The sequence below is a fragment of the Anser brachyrhynchus genome (assembly GCF_964034855.1).
Source record: "Anser brachyrhynchus genome assembly, chromosome: 5".
Lineage (NCBI taxonomy): Eukaryota > Metazoa > Chordata > Aves > Anseriformes > Anatidae > Anser > Anser brachyrhynchus.
This window is the reverse complement of record NC_137699.1, coordinates 60,574,495-60,588,983: the sequence shown is the minus strand read 5'-3', so window position 1 is coordinate 60,588,983 and position 14,489 is coordinate 60,574,495. Positions and strand designations below refer to the sequence as shown.

The window sequence follows — 14,489 nt, the reverse complement described above, 5'->3', positions numbered from 1 at the left end:
AATGGCATTTAGCAGAGCTGCAGACAAAAAGGAGGCAGACGTGCCTCCCCGGAGCCTTACACCGGTGGGACACGCTGAATCACGCAGCCCGGGAGATGCTGCAACACGCGAAACCCAACTGGAACATCCACAGTGCTGCTCAACCTTCCTCCTCTGTCCTTGCCTATAAATAAAACGTTTCATTACCGAGTGACGAAGAACAGAATTCGGCAGGTGAGTCACCCTCCCCGGTGCTACTTCTCTCTTTCATCCGCCTCATCCTCTTCCTCCACCCGTCTGCAGCCCCGAAGGCTGAATGAAATCCGTCGGCGCGGAGTCAAAGGGGGACGGAGTCACCTGCATCCCCGCAGGGAACAGGGCGAGGACAGCTGCATTTTCACCCGCAAGGATTTCAGAACTACATAGCTGCAGGGATTTTAAATCAGATTTTATGCTCCTTCAAGAGCATGTTTCACCCCCAAAGGCAGAGCTCTTGCTGGAGGAGCCCAACAGGAGCCATTGCTCCTACTTTACCCAAGTGGTGATGAAAGACTTTACTTCCAAAGGATTTTTTTCTAGACAACTGTGACAAAACGGCCCCTCTCTCAAGCTTTATGAGAATTACAGGAACAGAAGGGTCCAGGAAGAAATCCACTGTGTTTCTGTCCACCTCTGCAAAATCTGCACTCACTCATACAACGCCAGTGAGAGCCTCCACCAAATGATCTCCATCACCCTCACTCCAGAAGTATTTCAGAGGTTTTGAGGGCCCAGTCCAGGGAACGGAGTAAAAAACAACAAATTCAATTCTCTACATCAGGAAGGACTAAAAAGTCAATAATAAAATTGGCGTAGATCTATATTCTTCCAAGGTGAGGTTAAACCTGGCCTCAGTTGGCTAAATCTGAGCAAGACTGCCTGGCAGTTGCGGACGTATTTACGAACAACTGCTTAGACTCCCCTGTGGCGTATGCTTAGGTCAGTGAATCCACCCTATCAAAACTCTTTCTACAGCAACTTTAAAAATAAAATAATAGTAATAATAAAAAAAATACAGCTTTGGGATTTCAGCCTTTACAGCGCACGTGGCCTTGAACGGTATTTTGCCATGGATGCTTAGGGAGGGGGAGCTCTTGCTAACGCAATACTTGGAAAGGGGTGGGAAGGCCACAAAGAGCAGCTGAGCCAGATGTTCCCGGTACCATGCTGCATTTGGTTGTGCTCTGACATCCCTGAAAAGTGTTGGTGCCTAACCCAAAAAGTGAGGACGCTCACGTTCATGCCTGCTCTTCTCCACACGCAGGTGAACAAGAGGGCTCTCAGGCTGCCTGAAAACCTCTTTCATGCTGAGGAGTAAAGCCACCAGTAGCTCACTCTCTCCAGTAACTGGAGAGGAACAGAGACATACAGGTGAAAGATATCAGCACGAACACGGGCTTGTGCTAGGAGCACCTCACTGCAGGCCCTCGCTGGCACGGTGTTTTGGTGGCCCAATCCATGGTGACATCTGGGTACTTGGCACACATTTTCAAAATTCTGCCCTACAAATCTTGTGAGATAGAAACGTTTTTTAGAAATATTTTTCTACGGGGATGAAGGGACACACGACCACTCCTGCAAGTCACCCGGCAGGTATCCACCAGAGCACGAGGCCATGGGCACCTTCCCAGATCCTACCACAGGAATCACCATGTGGATGAGCTCCTGCTCTCTTTTCCCCTTTTCTTCCCCCTAAACACACCTGTGCCGTGGAAGTAGAGCCCATTCTTACCTTCTGCCATTTCTCTAAAGGAAACCACATTTATTTATTCTGGGAAATGCCTGCTAGCCTGTGTAATATTTTTGGAAATAATGCCTTTCAAGGAATTTTAATCACTGTTGATGTATAAAAACAAATAACACAATCTGCGACCAGATGGTGTGTTGGGTGACATGGGGCTCTCTTCCCCAACACGCAACTGCTCACCAGCCTTTCAGTCGCTGGGCCTTGCAAGAGCTGCCTGCAAGCTCCTCTCACCCTGAACCAAATTCATCTTTGGGAAGGAGCAATCTGAGGGAGTGAAACGTTTTCAGCAAAACCTAGGGGCCAAGAATAAAAGCAAGAGGAACTCTGCTTTGCCCCTGCCCAGAAGCTACAGGAGTCGATGTATGTTGCTGGAGGAGGAGCAGATGTGGGATCTGTAGCTCCTTATTACCATGGCTTTGTTTGAGAAATCTCTGAGCTTTCCACTCCTTGTGGGATTTTTTTTCTGCAATCCCAACCACTGCTGATTTGGGTTGATCCGAAGAACAGGCAGCGAAATCCATTGCTTTTCATCATTCAGAAACCACTCGCAAGGTTTTGACACGAAGCCAGTTTGGCTCAAAGCCGGGCCCAAGGCCAGCTTGAAAATATTCCTGAACCTTTCAACAATCCCTGGCCGGTTTTCAAACTTACAACAAAAGCCCAGATCAGGGAAAGTTTGCAAATTTTTAGGTCGTATAAGAAAACTTCTGTACATGTTGTGTGTAAATTCCCATCATTTATTTTCATGCTGGGAGAACCTCAGTCTCCAGAGCCCGCTCTTGCCTCAAAGAGCACAACTGTGTTTCCCACAGAAAGGACTTGTCTGAGAGCTGTAACGGAAGATACAGGACGTGTCAGGAAGCTACCTGGAAAACAGACGGATCGGTTTGCTCTTGTTTGGATGCCTTGTTCCTTGTCCAAAGTGTCCCCAGGTGCCCCATTATATAGGGAGAGTTGTAAGTGTATGGCACTTGCTGCAGGCAGGTATCCCTCGCTGGATCTATACCTACAGCTTCGCAGCACGCAGGAGCACTCTCTAAGCATAAAAATTAAGGAATTTTCTGACACACTTGACAGTTTTAGATATTCAGCAGTATGACAGACCTCTTACTCAGCAACTTGAGAACATTTAGTCCCACAGAAAGAGCAGGGAAACGCTTTACTTCCCCGGTGAAGGGAGAGGGCAGCTGGAGCTGTGTAGGTAGTGGAACAGAAATGCAGGTGCTGCAGCCACAAATAGAGCCTGCGTGCACAGGGCTTCACCGGTCGGGATGCTGCTCCGGCTGGCACGGCTGGGCAGGCACTCAAACACACAACAGCTATCTATTAAACAGGTAAAACAAAATGGAAAATATGTAAAACATTCTGTTCTGTGATTCTAACATAGTACTAGGCTCAGGATGCTGCTGATCAGACTGTCTGCTATCAAACATCAGAAAAGGTCTGTATTGCTCACTTTATCTCTGCCTTGCCACCGTTGACACATGCAAACAAACACATCTAAAGTCCCTTTGCGGATGATTCCAAAAGCAGAAAATTGTTTTCTTTCTTTCCTTTTTTTCCTTTTCTTTCTTCTCTGTTTTTCTTCCTTTTTTCTTTCTCATCTTGCTTTCTTTTAATCTCTCTTTCTTTCTGTTCTGCCTTCTGTACACCTGAACCCACCAGTGAGGCTAAGCCTGCAGAAGCCTTCATTCCATGTATGCAGTAACACAGCCGTTCAACTTAATGGGCATTTACACTAGTTAAGAGACCACCCCTCTTTGTTCTGCGTGCTGAGATTCAGCATGGCCATATTTTTATCCATCAATGAACAACAAAAGCTCCTGAGACCTCTTCCCCCTTTTTCACATCGTTACGCCATCGAGGCGACCCTACCTAGGGACCCCAGTCCTGCCCTGCTTCACGCACACACGCCCTGCACCGCGGGCAGCCTCACGACGCCAGCCATCTGCCTCCCTCTCCAGCAGAAAGTCACGTTTCACAACCTACCACTCAGATCCCCGAACGAGCGGCACATCAGCAGATTTGCTGCCTGCCCAAAGCTACAAAACAGCAAACCATTTCCCACATCAGCCGACGGGCGTTAGATCCCATTGTACTACTGAACTCGGCAGCAGCAAGCAAACAGAAAAGCACCAGGGAAACATCCATGGCGAGAGCACGCGCGCGCACAGACGCACCGTCAAATCCTGAAAAAAAACCATGCGGACGGGTATCAGTGGAATAATGTACGGAGCCACGCAGGCTCGGATGTTTCTGGCCAGCTACTCTTTGTGCTGATTGACTGAGGGGGATTAGGAAGGACTCAGCCCAAAAACGCAGTTCCTAACGCTCCTGCAGCTATTGCATAACACAGACTGATTCCCGTCCCGAGCCCTGATCCTCAACTTAACGCAAGTTTAATGCTGTCAGGTTGCATAATGGAAACATCTCCTTCCCAGGGAAGAGGAATTTGGTGGGACCCACTAGCTTCCCAGGGGCTGGGTTATTTGCTCATTTAGGTTCCCAGATGGGCAGTAGAGGGAAGGGAAGTGGGCAAGTGTCACCAAGAGGGAAACAGAGCCACTTTCCCCCTAATATTTCTATCAGGACCTACTGGAAGCTGAAGCCTTGTGGGTTCCATTAAGAGATATGCACCTGCTATTAACACACCCACTAAAGAAACAAATCCTAAACCGAGGGAAATCAAATACATCCCGAAAGTAAGCTGCAAAATCCATGAACCCACATAGCCTAGCTAAACTAAATGCACCTTCAGTTCACCCAAACAGCAAAAGGAGGAAAACACAGCAACCAAAACATCCGTGATTAAAGGGATATGTCTCAACAGCACACAGAAAATACAGCAGCACTTCAAAACAGTCACTCCACTAAATCTGCACGTTGGGATAACAGACGGGGCCATGCAGGGATTTCGGGGATATCCGAAGTAACTCCGAAATGTGCCGCTCCAGATGTGCACAGGTGTGCGACAAATGAGGACAGAGCCCCACCACGCCAGGCTGCAATCAAACGCCCTTCGAAACGCGGACTTTGCACGCCCAGCAAACTGCACCGAGCTTTAGGGAACTTGGTCCTGCGCCCCCAGCTCCCCCAGCTCAGCACCCACAATTATTTGCAAAGGCCGCAGTTGCTCCTTATTCCCTCTCTCCCTACCTCGCAGGTAACAGCTCCGGGCTGGGAGCCGAGCTTGGGAAGCACCGGGACGAGCCCCGCTGGGGATGCTGCACCCAGGACCCCTTTCCCCGAACACCCCCCCCCGAGCCTTCCCCCCTATTTTACCTGGGGCTGCGGTCTCCATGGCGACGGGCGGCTGGTCCCTGGCGGTCCCAAAAGCCAGCGGCTCCCCCTGCCGAGCCCCGGCCCCATCCCGCTCCGGCCCGGCCGCAGCCCAGCGCAGCCCCGCGGCCGGCAGCGGCAGGTCCCGGGGGTCCGGGGGGGCTGCCATGCTCCGTGCCAGGCGGCCGCTGCGATCCCGGGGACGTCGGGGGGGACGGAGCCGAAGAAGGAGCCGCGACGGTGGCCGGGGGTGAGCTCGGGGGGGGGGGGGGGGGAGGCGGCGGCGCTGGGCTCTGGCAGCCCGGGGGGCAGCCGGAGCCGGAGGTGCCGGCGGTGGTGGCGGTGGTGCTGCTGCTGCTGGCGCTCCCCCGGCGGATTACGCAGGTGGAAATGGCTCGGTTCGGCGGAGCCTTCCAGCCCCTGCGTCACCCTGTGGCTGGCATATCACAGGGCAGCCCGGCGCTGCTCTCCTGTTAACCGCTTCGGCTGGGGGGGGGGGTGAAGTGCCCCAGCCCCTCTCACCTCTCCCCTTTCCCCTTTCCCTTTTCCCCTTTCCCTTTTCCCTTCCCTTCTCTCCTCTCCTCTCTCCCCTCTCCAGCATCCCACAGATCGAAACACGGCGCTTGGCAAAATAAACTCACGGTGGGTGTCTGTGTGTCTTTTCTCTCTCTCTTTTTTTTTTTTTTTGTATTGTATTTTCTTGCTTACTGACTCACAGGAGCTAGCAGAGGTGCTGGGACCCACCAGCGAGGGAGAGGAGCAGGGGCAGGGGCTGTGGCGCTGCCCAGGCGCACTGGGGGCCGGTATCCCTGCCATCCTTTGACAGAGGAGGAAACAAAGTCAGGCAGGTGGTGTGGGAGCATCCCTGCTCTGCGTGGAGCTCTGGTGCTGAGAGGTCAGAGGAAGAGGAGTTTGAGGTCTTGCTGAAGGGGCTTCTCCAGGATCTGTCTCCTGTGGTGCAGGAGGTCACGCTGCAAAGCGGAGAGCAACTGCCCCAGCCGCAAGATTTCACCTCAGTCTGGCTCTTCGCTTGTTGCATCTCCAGCTGTGATCTTTGTGTCACAGCATCCCCAGGCACACTTCAGATCCTCTCCAGCTTCAAGAAGCCATGCTTACACCCGGGTTTGAAAACTTAATACATTTCTGCTCTCCCCACGCAAAGGGCTAAGCCTATACTACAAGATGAAGAGCCATTAACTCCAGCATTGCCATCTGGGCTGTCTTCCCAAGGAACCTTCCCTCTTCTCCTGACTCCAGGACCTATGCCCAGGAGCCATCCTGCTGCTGCCTGAGTCGGTGCCATTCAGTGCCAGCTCCCCCGGGCCCTTCGCAGACCAGCTCCTCAGCAGTGGCGTTGACCGGGGGGGGGGTCTTTGGGGAGGTTTGGAACCAAAGCACCGAGGTGCCAGCATGAGCAACGTGCTCAAGATTTAGCCAACTCACACTGGGAGACAAGTGACTGCTGTGAATTCAGATAAACTGTGTGCTCTCAAGCTCTGAGTGGCAAGTGTGGTTGCAAACAACAAGATTTCTTCTGGCTGGGGCTCCATGGTACGGCTCTAGTGTGCAGCTACTGTAGACTAGACAGCTGCTAGTACTTGGGGCAGACCTCAACAGACTGTGTGAACGTAACCATCTCATTTTGAGCTCCCTAGTCTGATCAATTACTGAAAAGACACGGCATCAAACCCCCTTCTCCCTTTGCTCTGCTTTGCCACTCTTTCTAGATCAGCAGTTGTACAGGTCTTTTAATTTCAGGGCAGCACCTGCCTTAACATGACATGCGATGCCACCTGGGCTAGAAGAAGGAAAGGACTCCCAACCACTTGGCTGAAATGTGGCTGTCCAGAGGCTAAAGGCTATCAGTGAGTCTCCTCCTGAGTCCCTGCTTTGTTAAAGCACTTACAGAAGTATATCATGCAGCAGAGTCTACCAAATTCAGTTTTACAGCTAGTTCCAGGTAATCCATTCTGCAAAGCCACCTGAGACAGAAAATGCATCTTTGCTCCCAGCTCCAATTTCTGGATGCAGCAGATCTTTCTGTATCTGCAAGATACGGAGAGCTTAACTTGTCTGTGTTCCCGCAGCACTCAGCAATATCTTGACTCCCACCAGTGCCTTCCGTGCAGCTCCTCTGAACCCCTCGTTATGAAGGCTGACTCACTTGTACCTCACCCAGGAAGCATTTATCAGTACCAACATCTTCGTGGAACAATGGCGAAAACACGTCCCTCCAGTGTGCTCAAGTTGTCTTACGTGCACCGGCTCATGGGATTTTCTTTATTTGTTTTTGTCAGGATGAGGTGGTGTTTGCTCCAGTTTGGTAGCACGATTTTAGTCATCGTGTTCTCGCTGCCAAATCCCACATCTAAAGCTCGCCACATGAGCAATGGAGACAAATTTAACTTATTCATTGTTCCCCCTTTGACATATACTGTATCGTGCATGGTACACTGTCTGATTATGATTCTGGCAAGATCCTGGCAATTTCAAAGTTACTATTAATAATGTTAATGATATGCAGGATGTATTCAAAAATATGTCTTCCTGGAGAGCTTAATATATGTTCTTTTATCATACTCTCCAGTTTTCTTTTACATCTATCACTCTCTGGGGTGGCCCTGCGATGCAGTGTGTACGAGCTGGTAACGGACTGGAGGGCTCAGGAGAAGGCCAGTTGCAGAGCCGAGCCCCTGACAGCTTTGCTGTGTGAGCAATCTGCGATCACAGAGGTCTTCCAATAATGCAGCATCATCAGAAATGTGTGCACAAGCTAGGAGTTATTCATTCCTACAGACCAAAAAGGTTATCGTGAGCTGAGGGTTGCTGGCACGAACACAGACAGTGTTAGTAAGTAGGAGATGTGGAGGGAGGAGTAGGCGGTCTGTGTCCCCTGCTTATGGAAGAGAAGCGGGGACAAGGAGGGACAAGTGCCTAAATAAAGCACAATTGCTTCAGGGATCCCAATGGTAAAGTAACCCAGGACTTTATTTCAAGAGATCCTGTACAGTCCCCAAGTGACCTGGAACAGTCTTCTGCAATATAACCAGCCCTGCTCATCACCACGTTATATTGGGTGGGGATCTACAAGTCCCATTTCAAAGCTTGGGTACAGATCCTGGGCTCCCGCTGACTGTCGCAGGTGTGGTTCATACATGTGACAGCAAAGCTGAATGAATGGAAAAAAAATAACAGAAACAACTGAAGAGATACTCTGGAAGCTTGACTGATCCATTCTGCATGCTCGAACAAAAAACTTGGAAATCGACACAACTTGGGCTGTTGTGTGCAAGGTTAAGTCACGAGAGATTTTAAAGACTCTTTTAAGATCCCCCCAGGAAGGTCAGGCTGCATGAAGATTTAATCAAACGTGTGCTTAACAGAGGTGTGAGTTTAAGTAATACTTGGCACGAAGGAACAAAGCTGATTTCTTTCTGTTTTCAATGAATTTACAAAAGCTCCTGGTAGTTTGTGTGAATGGTGTTGAAAAGAGACTTGTGCAGGGCTCGTCTCTCTCTGCTCATTGGTATTTAGTTCTCTCACTCTTCCCTGTGGACGTTGGAAGTCTTTGAACATACAAAGTCTGCAAACACATACACACAAATTGCTTCTCTTTCCATTAGAGTCCTTTGGGCTCTGGGGCTCATGTATGCTGCTGGGCCAAAGTGACTTTGAGCCTCGAGGGGATTTTTGGCCCCAGATGTAACATTACCAGCAAAGAGTATGGGACCTGGCAGGGTATATCAACTCATTTAGTAATATTAAAAATAATCTTCTCTTCTTTCAGGATTTAAAAAGGTTTTAAAATAAATCAATTAGAAAAAGCAACATGAGAAAGAAAAGAGGCTTCTGATATAAGTAGGAAAACAAAGATAAATAAAACAACCTCCCACTACCCCACAGAAAGATGGCAGCACTGTAGCACCTAACATCTGGTTTTAAATTCAATGCGTCTGCACTGCAGACCGCCCGGGTTCCACGCATGTCCCATACCCCGTCCTCCAGACAGGCAAACCAAGAAGTGTACGACAGCGCTGTCCTGGGTTGAGTTGAGTTGCCTTCTGCAGCACACACTCACATCTGGTTTGGACACAGCCAGGTACAAACCCCAGGATAAACCCTGCTGTGGGGTAAACCCTGCACATTCCTGCCCTACAAGGCACAGGTTGCTATTGGGACTCCCAAGCTGAGGGTGGGCATCCCGAGATGAGGCTTCCAAGATGAGGATAAAGACTTCTCCTGGGCAAGCCGAGCTACTGCAGGCTGTCACTACAGAGAGAAGCTGAGCAGTGGTGACGGCACTCCCCACCCCAAAGGCCACCTGCATCTTTCAGTGCACCAAGCAGCTCCAGCACAGCGGCCCTCCCTACGGTGCCCCTTGGACCTTTGGTCTCCATACCTTCTCTCTCCATCTCTACAAGCCCTGGAGATGAGGCAGGGCCAGGCAGCCTCTTCAAGGTCCTTTACATGTGCTCTTCCCATTGCTACAACTGCCAAAGAAAGAGCTTCAGGCATGTTTGGAAATAGGCACCCCAACCTCCTGCAGAGCTTCGAGGTGTCACCCACGTCCCCACTTCCCCCGCAGCACCCCTGGGGCCAACCACACAGGTCACATCCCAGCTCTGCTTTGTAACCCGGAGTAAGTTTCTGCGTCAGCCCGTGGGTGTGAGATGCCATTTTGCTCCAGAAAGCACAAACATCCCAGTGCCAGAAAGGCGGCAGCAGAACGGGTTAAGCCCAGGAGAGGCAGAAGTTTGTGTACCGGGGTAATACCACCAGCCTTGCCGAGCAAACACAGGGTCTGTGCTCGTTTGTAATGAACAACTGCAGAGATAAGACAGATACACGGTCCAAAACTGCAGCTCTGGAAATGATCTCCTTGACAGAGAGATTCCTCTTACTGCACGCTGTAAAATACGGAGATTGCTTCAACTTGAGCCTCTAGTAAATGCAATAGCAAAAATACTAGAGTCTAAATAGTGGCATTTTTACTGCTGATTGTGTAATTTAACCTTCCTTCACTCTCAAAGCTCACAGACACAGTCTTTGCAGACAGCTCGTTGCTCTGAGGGCTGCCTGGCTGTGGCTGTACCGCAGCAGGATACAAAGCCCCAGCCTGGCCCTTTAATTCCCACATCATGCGAGAGCTCTCAGCATCTCCAGCCCTCCGCTGTAATGAAATGTGATTAAAGGCGGTGCCTTCCCCCTCTAAGCCTGACTGACTGCTCGGTCCTTCATCCCCTCCACATCAGCCGTTGCTCTAGGAGCAGCGAGGATTACCTCTGTTTCTCTGAAAAGGGAATTTTACAAAGAAATCTAGCGATAGGAGCTTAAACAGCAAAATTGTTGGCCGTGTGAGCAGGCACGGCCATGTGATGTGCACACAGCAGGTGCCAGAGAGGAGCACACCAGCAGGACCCTGGCCAACAGAACCTGTTTCCCCCTTCTGCCCAGCTCCAGCCCCTGTGCAGAGCAGAGCTGAGCAGAGTAGACGGGTGAGTAGGAGGGGGAGCTCTGCATTTGCAAGATGCAGTCAGTAGTGGCCTAGTTTCGGCAGTGCTCGGTAGCTGAATTGCCATCCAAGAGCTGAGTCTGAAAGGCTCTGCACTCACCGCCAGAACATATAGCTATTAAAATGATCCCCTGTCCTGGAGTACCCTGGGCCAGGAATCTGGGTCTGAATCTATGATGTGAGACGGCGATGTTGTTTGGAAGTACATCCTCCGTGTGGCAGCAGGATCTCCGCATGCTACTGCAAGTGCTGTTCCCGAGCATCTTCAGAGCAGCAATCTTTTTCTGCAGTGCTCATCCCCATCCTGGGAGCCTAGCCCAAGGTTATTAAAAGAAGAAGCGTTAGAATTTAGCCTCTCAGAGATTCCCAGCTGCAGGGAATGGGACTTCCTTCTTCAAGTCCTGGCAGGGCAGTTTCGGAGGCCAGTTATCGCTGAGAAAAACGCTCAGACTAACACCAATGTGTCTGCTGCTATTTAAAGTCACTGCTGAGGATCCAGCTGAAAAGAGAGCGTCAGACAAGACAGTCTGCGAGCTCCGAACAGGTCATGCAGCGGCCAGAAGTTTACGTGCACAGTGATTTGATACTGCTAATACAGCAAAACAAAAACAACAACATCAAAAAGATCCGCAGATCTGCTTTTGGGAGAAGCTGAAGAAATTGAGACAAAGGTCTAGCCAGAACTGCTTCCATCGCAGAACATTACATCGGTACCACAAAGGCACAGCCAACAGCCAGAGAAGCAGAAGCAGGGTTTTTTTATGAATTCTCATCCGCTTGCATTACATCACACAGCGTGCACGGAGTGCTCTGTGCGTTTACCCAGCTCTACAGCCAGCCCATTAGAGGTTACCATTTGAGTCCTGATTTATGCTGATACTGTCCATGCATTTATCTGACTCTGAGTGTTGATTATGCACTGTCTGCATGTCTCTGGAAACTCACAGAGGCTAAAAATTACACTTTGCGTGCTGGAGGAAAGAGAATCGGCCTGATATGCTTTTATTTAGGATTTGGCATGGCACAGAAGGTATCAGAGAATCAGCCTGTGGAAACAAAACCTGCAATCGCTTTTACAACGCCCCAGAGATCACACCTTCCAGTGTAACTGAGAGGTGCATTCGCCATCTCTAAGACCCAGAACTCCTGCGATATGCGACTATGGACAGAATTGCAATGAAAGGGAACACATTCCTGATAGACACGCTGCTTTGTGCCCTCTAAGCAATCGTCACCTGTTAGTAAACAGCAGTGCTTGTAAGAGCTGCTACGAAGATATCTGTGTGTGCCACAGGTTCATGGAAAAACAAGGTGCTAATAATAGGTAACCCGAGAGACCGAGCCTCACGTAAGAGGCCTGAGGACAGGTAAGGCTGCCTGTGACAAAACCTAGCACTGTAAGAACTGTCTCAGTGTCACCGTGACAGCCGGGCCTTACATTCAACAACATCCTCCCCTGGTCTTCCATTTTTGACAGCACAGATCTAATTTTCTTCCTTTGTACACAAATGGGAACCAAGAACATCTTAACAGCAGCCCCTGGGGCCAATCCGTAATTCAAGATCAGGCTCAGAACTCCTCATTTCTAATTACTCATTTAAATATTTCTTATGAGAAGAAGTTATCCGAGCAGGAGGCCGTCACCCGTTCATTCGTGGGCTCGTGCCCAGCACAGGCTGAGCGTGGCTGCCCTTATCCCAAAGCTACACAGCAAAGGTTGGATGTGTCTAGCTATCTTTTTGAGCTGGCTCTACCTGCCCGAAGGTTAAGTGGCATGATATCGAGTAGTCAGGCTGTGACACTGAGCTTAGCCCTTTGCTGGCCGGTGCCCACACACCTCCTCTACGATGTGAGAAAAGTGTAATGTTCTGCGGTGCAAGGACTGAACCTCACGGCTGCGAGGTGTTTGGGTGCTGGAGACCCACAGAGAGCTGAGTCAGGCAGCAGCTGCATTTTGCCAGTGTGAAGCCAAGTAAGATCAGTTCTGAGACCTTTCATCTATTTTTTACTTAAATTTATGAAATTAAGCTCCTGTTAGTAGAAGTGCTGTAGAACCAGGCTCTATTTTATATTTGTAATTAGCCCTATCAACTTCAAAGAAGCTGTTTTTCTATAATATTTGCAGGGCTGGGATTTGTTTTTGCATTTAATTGATACATCATTTTGCACTTGATATCAGTACTTCAAAGCGAACATTATTGCTTTACATTTCAAAATCACTTTGTAGTACATTCTGTGTATCGCATGGCTGAAATTGGAGAGAACAACCGGCAAATCCTTACCAGCTCCAATCATCTGCGGCTTTATTTCGTGAATTAAATGTTTGTAGTGAACAAGAGCCTACATTCCTCAAACTCTAGCTGATGTCAGTGCTGAAAAAGCAAAACCAGGCAGGAGTAATCCCTGCTATAAACAACCCTTAAAATCATCAGTTTTACTCTTAGCATTTTGCAGTGGGGTGGGTAAACGAGTCCAACTGCGTGCTTTTGTAACTTGGGGCAGGCTCTTTTCTTAACGTAACTTGACATTTGCAAAAATCAAAACCCAAACTGAAAGAGGGCTCTACTGGTTTCCCGTGATCCATCCCATTGTATAATTTAAGTCAGTATCTTCTGCCAAAATAGTGAAATAATGCCCAGGGCCCTCTGCTGGATGATGAAGAACATATCTCCTTCCCCAAAGTGCTGAGATGAATCACTGTCTTGGAGAAGTTCATAGCACGCCTCAGCATACAACCTTGGCTATCACCATTGTGTTTTTGCAAACAGAACTACAGGTTCCCACTCGTGTCAGTGGTAACAAAGTGCATTTTACCACTCACAAACAACATTATAGGGAAGGTTTCCCAGAACAAAGCATCAAGAATTTGTCCTCATTGTGCTCAAACAGAAAAAAAAACACACGTCCCATTCACTGTAATTTCCTAATCTGAATTCTTATCAGCTCTTTACAGCCGAACATGGTAGAGAAATAGATAAGAAAACAAAAACCTCTGTAAAAGCCAGGGAAAGATGCTGTAAGAGGAAATGAGCTCTTGCCCTTTGCACAGCTCGGGGAGAAGAAAAATTCAGCCAAATGAAACTAGTTGAATACTTTCTGAGCTTTAGATGTGGAAGTCTTATCAACCCTGTGTAAGGATCACCTTCCAGTGGCAGAAGGAGCATGTGGTCCCATCATCCTGTCACCTATCACAAGCAGCAGGAGCTTCTTCAGCTCCAGGACCTCAACGAACGGAGCAAACAGGAGACAGGATCAAAGTGGAGGGGTGGGAAACAAGAAAACTGGGCTCCCAGGACAGCATCAGAAATGCTGACTCCAGATGGAAAGTGGACTGTGATGCTAACAGAAAACAGTTCAGATCAGCACTGCAGTGTCTCTGTTAGCAGGAGAGGTTTCACAACACTGTTCTCAACAAAATTAACCTGGAAGACGATTGATTCCTCTTTATTATATGCACAATTCTTGTGAAATTTCTAAAGAGGCTTCTGAAAAAGGTGTGGGAAGGTTAACGGATGACTTTGAGGCCCTCCAGACAGGAGTAAGAAATCAAGATGACATGAGCACGTAATACGTGACCATACAATATAGACTTCAAAATGGAAATGGTGTGAAGAGACTGCTTGAGGTTTGCCTTGTGGAAACAGGGGTGACTCACTTGTGATTTTGTTGTTCTTCCTGACTTCTCAGAACTTTCTAAGCATCTTGTACCTGCAGCTGTTCCCTAGCTTAACTGCCTTTGTGCTCATTAATGGCGCATACATGTATTTCTTCTACTTTTTTTTTTAAATAATATAAAATAAGTTCTGTTTTTTAAATGACGCTATCTCAAAATAGCGTTTTGGGCCCTGGATTTGAATTTCTATCTTCCAGCTGAAACAGTTCAGCAGAATCACTAGCACATAGTTCATGATTATGAAACTGCATTTTTTTGTG

The 14,489-nt window shown here is 48.9% G+C and overlaps 1 protein-coding gene across 3 annotated transcripts in view; it reads right to left on the bottom strand.

Moving 5' to 3' along the window:
• The window catches only part of RTN1 (reticulon 1), a 133,835-nt gene that overhangs the window by 109,007 nt on the left and 10,339 nt on the right, over positions 1-14,489 (bottom strand). The window contains exon 1 of one of the 3 annotated variants that reach the window (XM_080595678.1): positions 5,048-5,443. The exons of 1 other annotated variant lie outside the window; for it this stretch is intronic. In XM_080595678.1, coding sequence (XP_080451804.1) covers positions 5,048-5,213 — 166 coding nt within the window. In that variant the 5' untranslated portion in view covers positions 5,214-5,443. Of the gene's footprint in view, positions 1-4,921; positions 5,018-5,047; positions 5,444-14,489 lie in introns of those variants that run through there. One more of the 3 variants, XM_080595681.1, reaches the window with a different exon arrangement.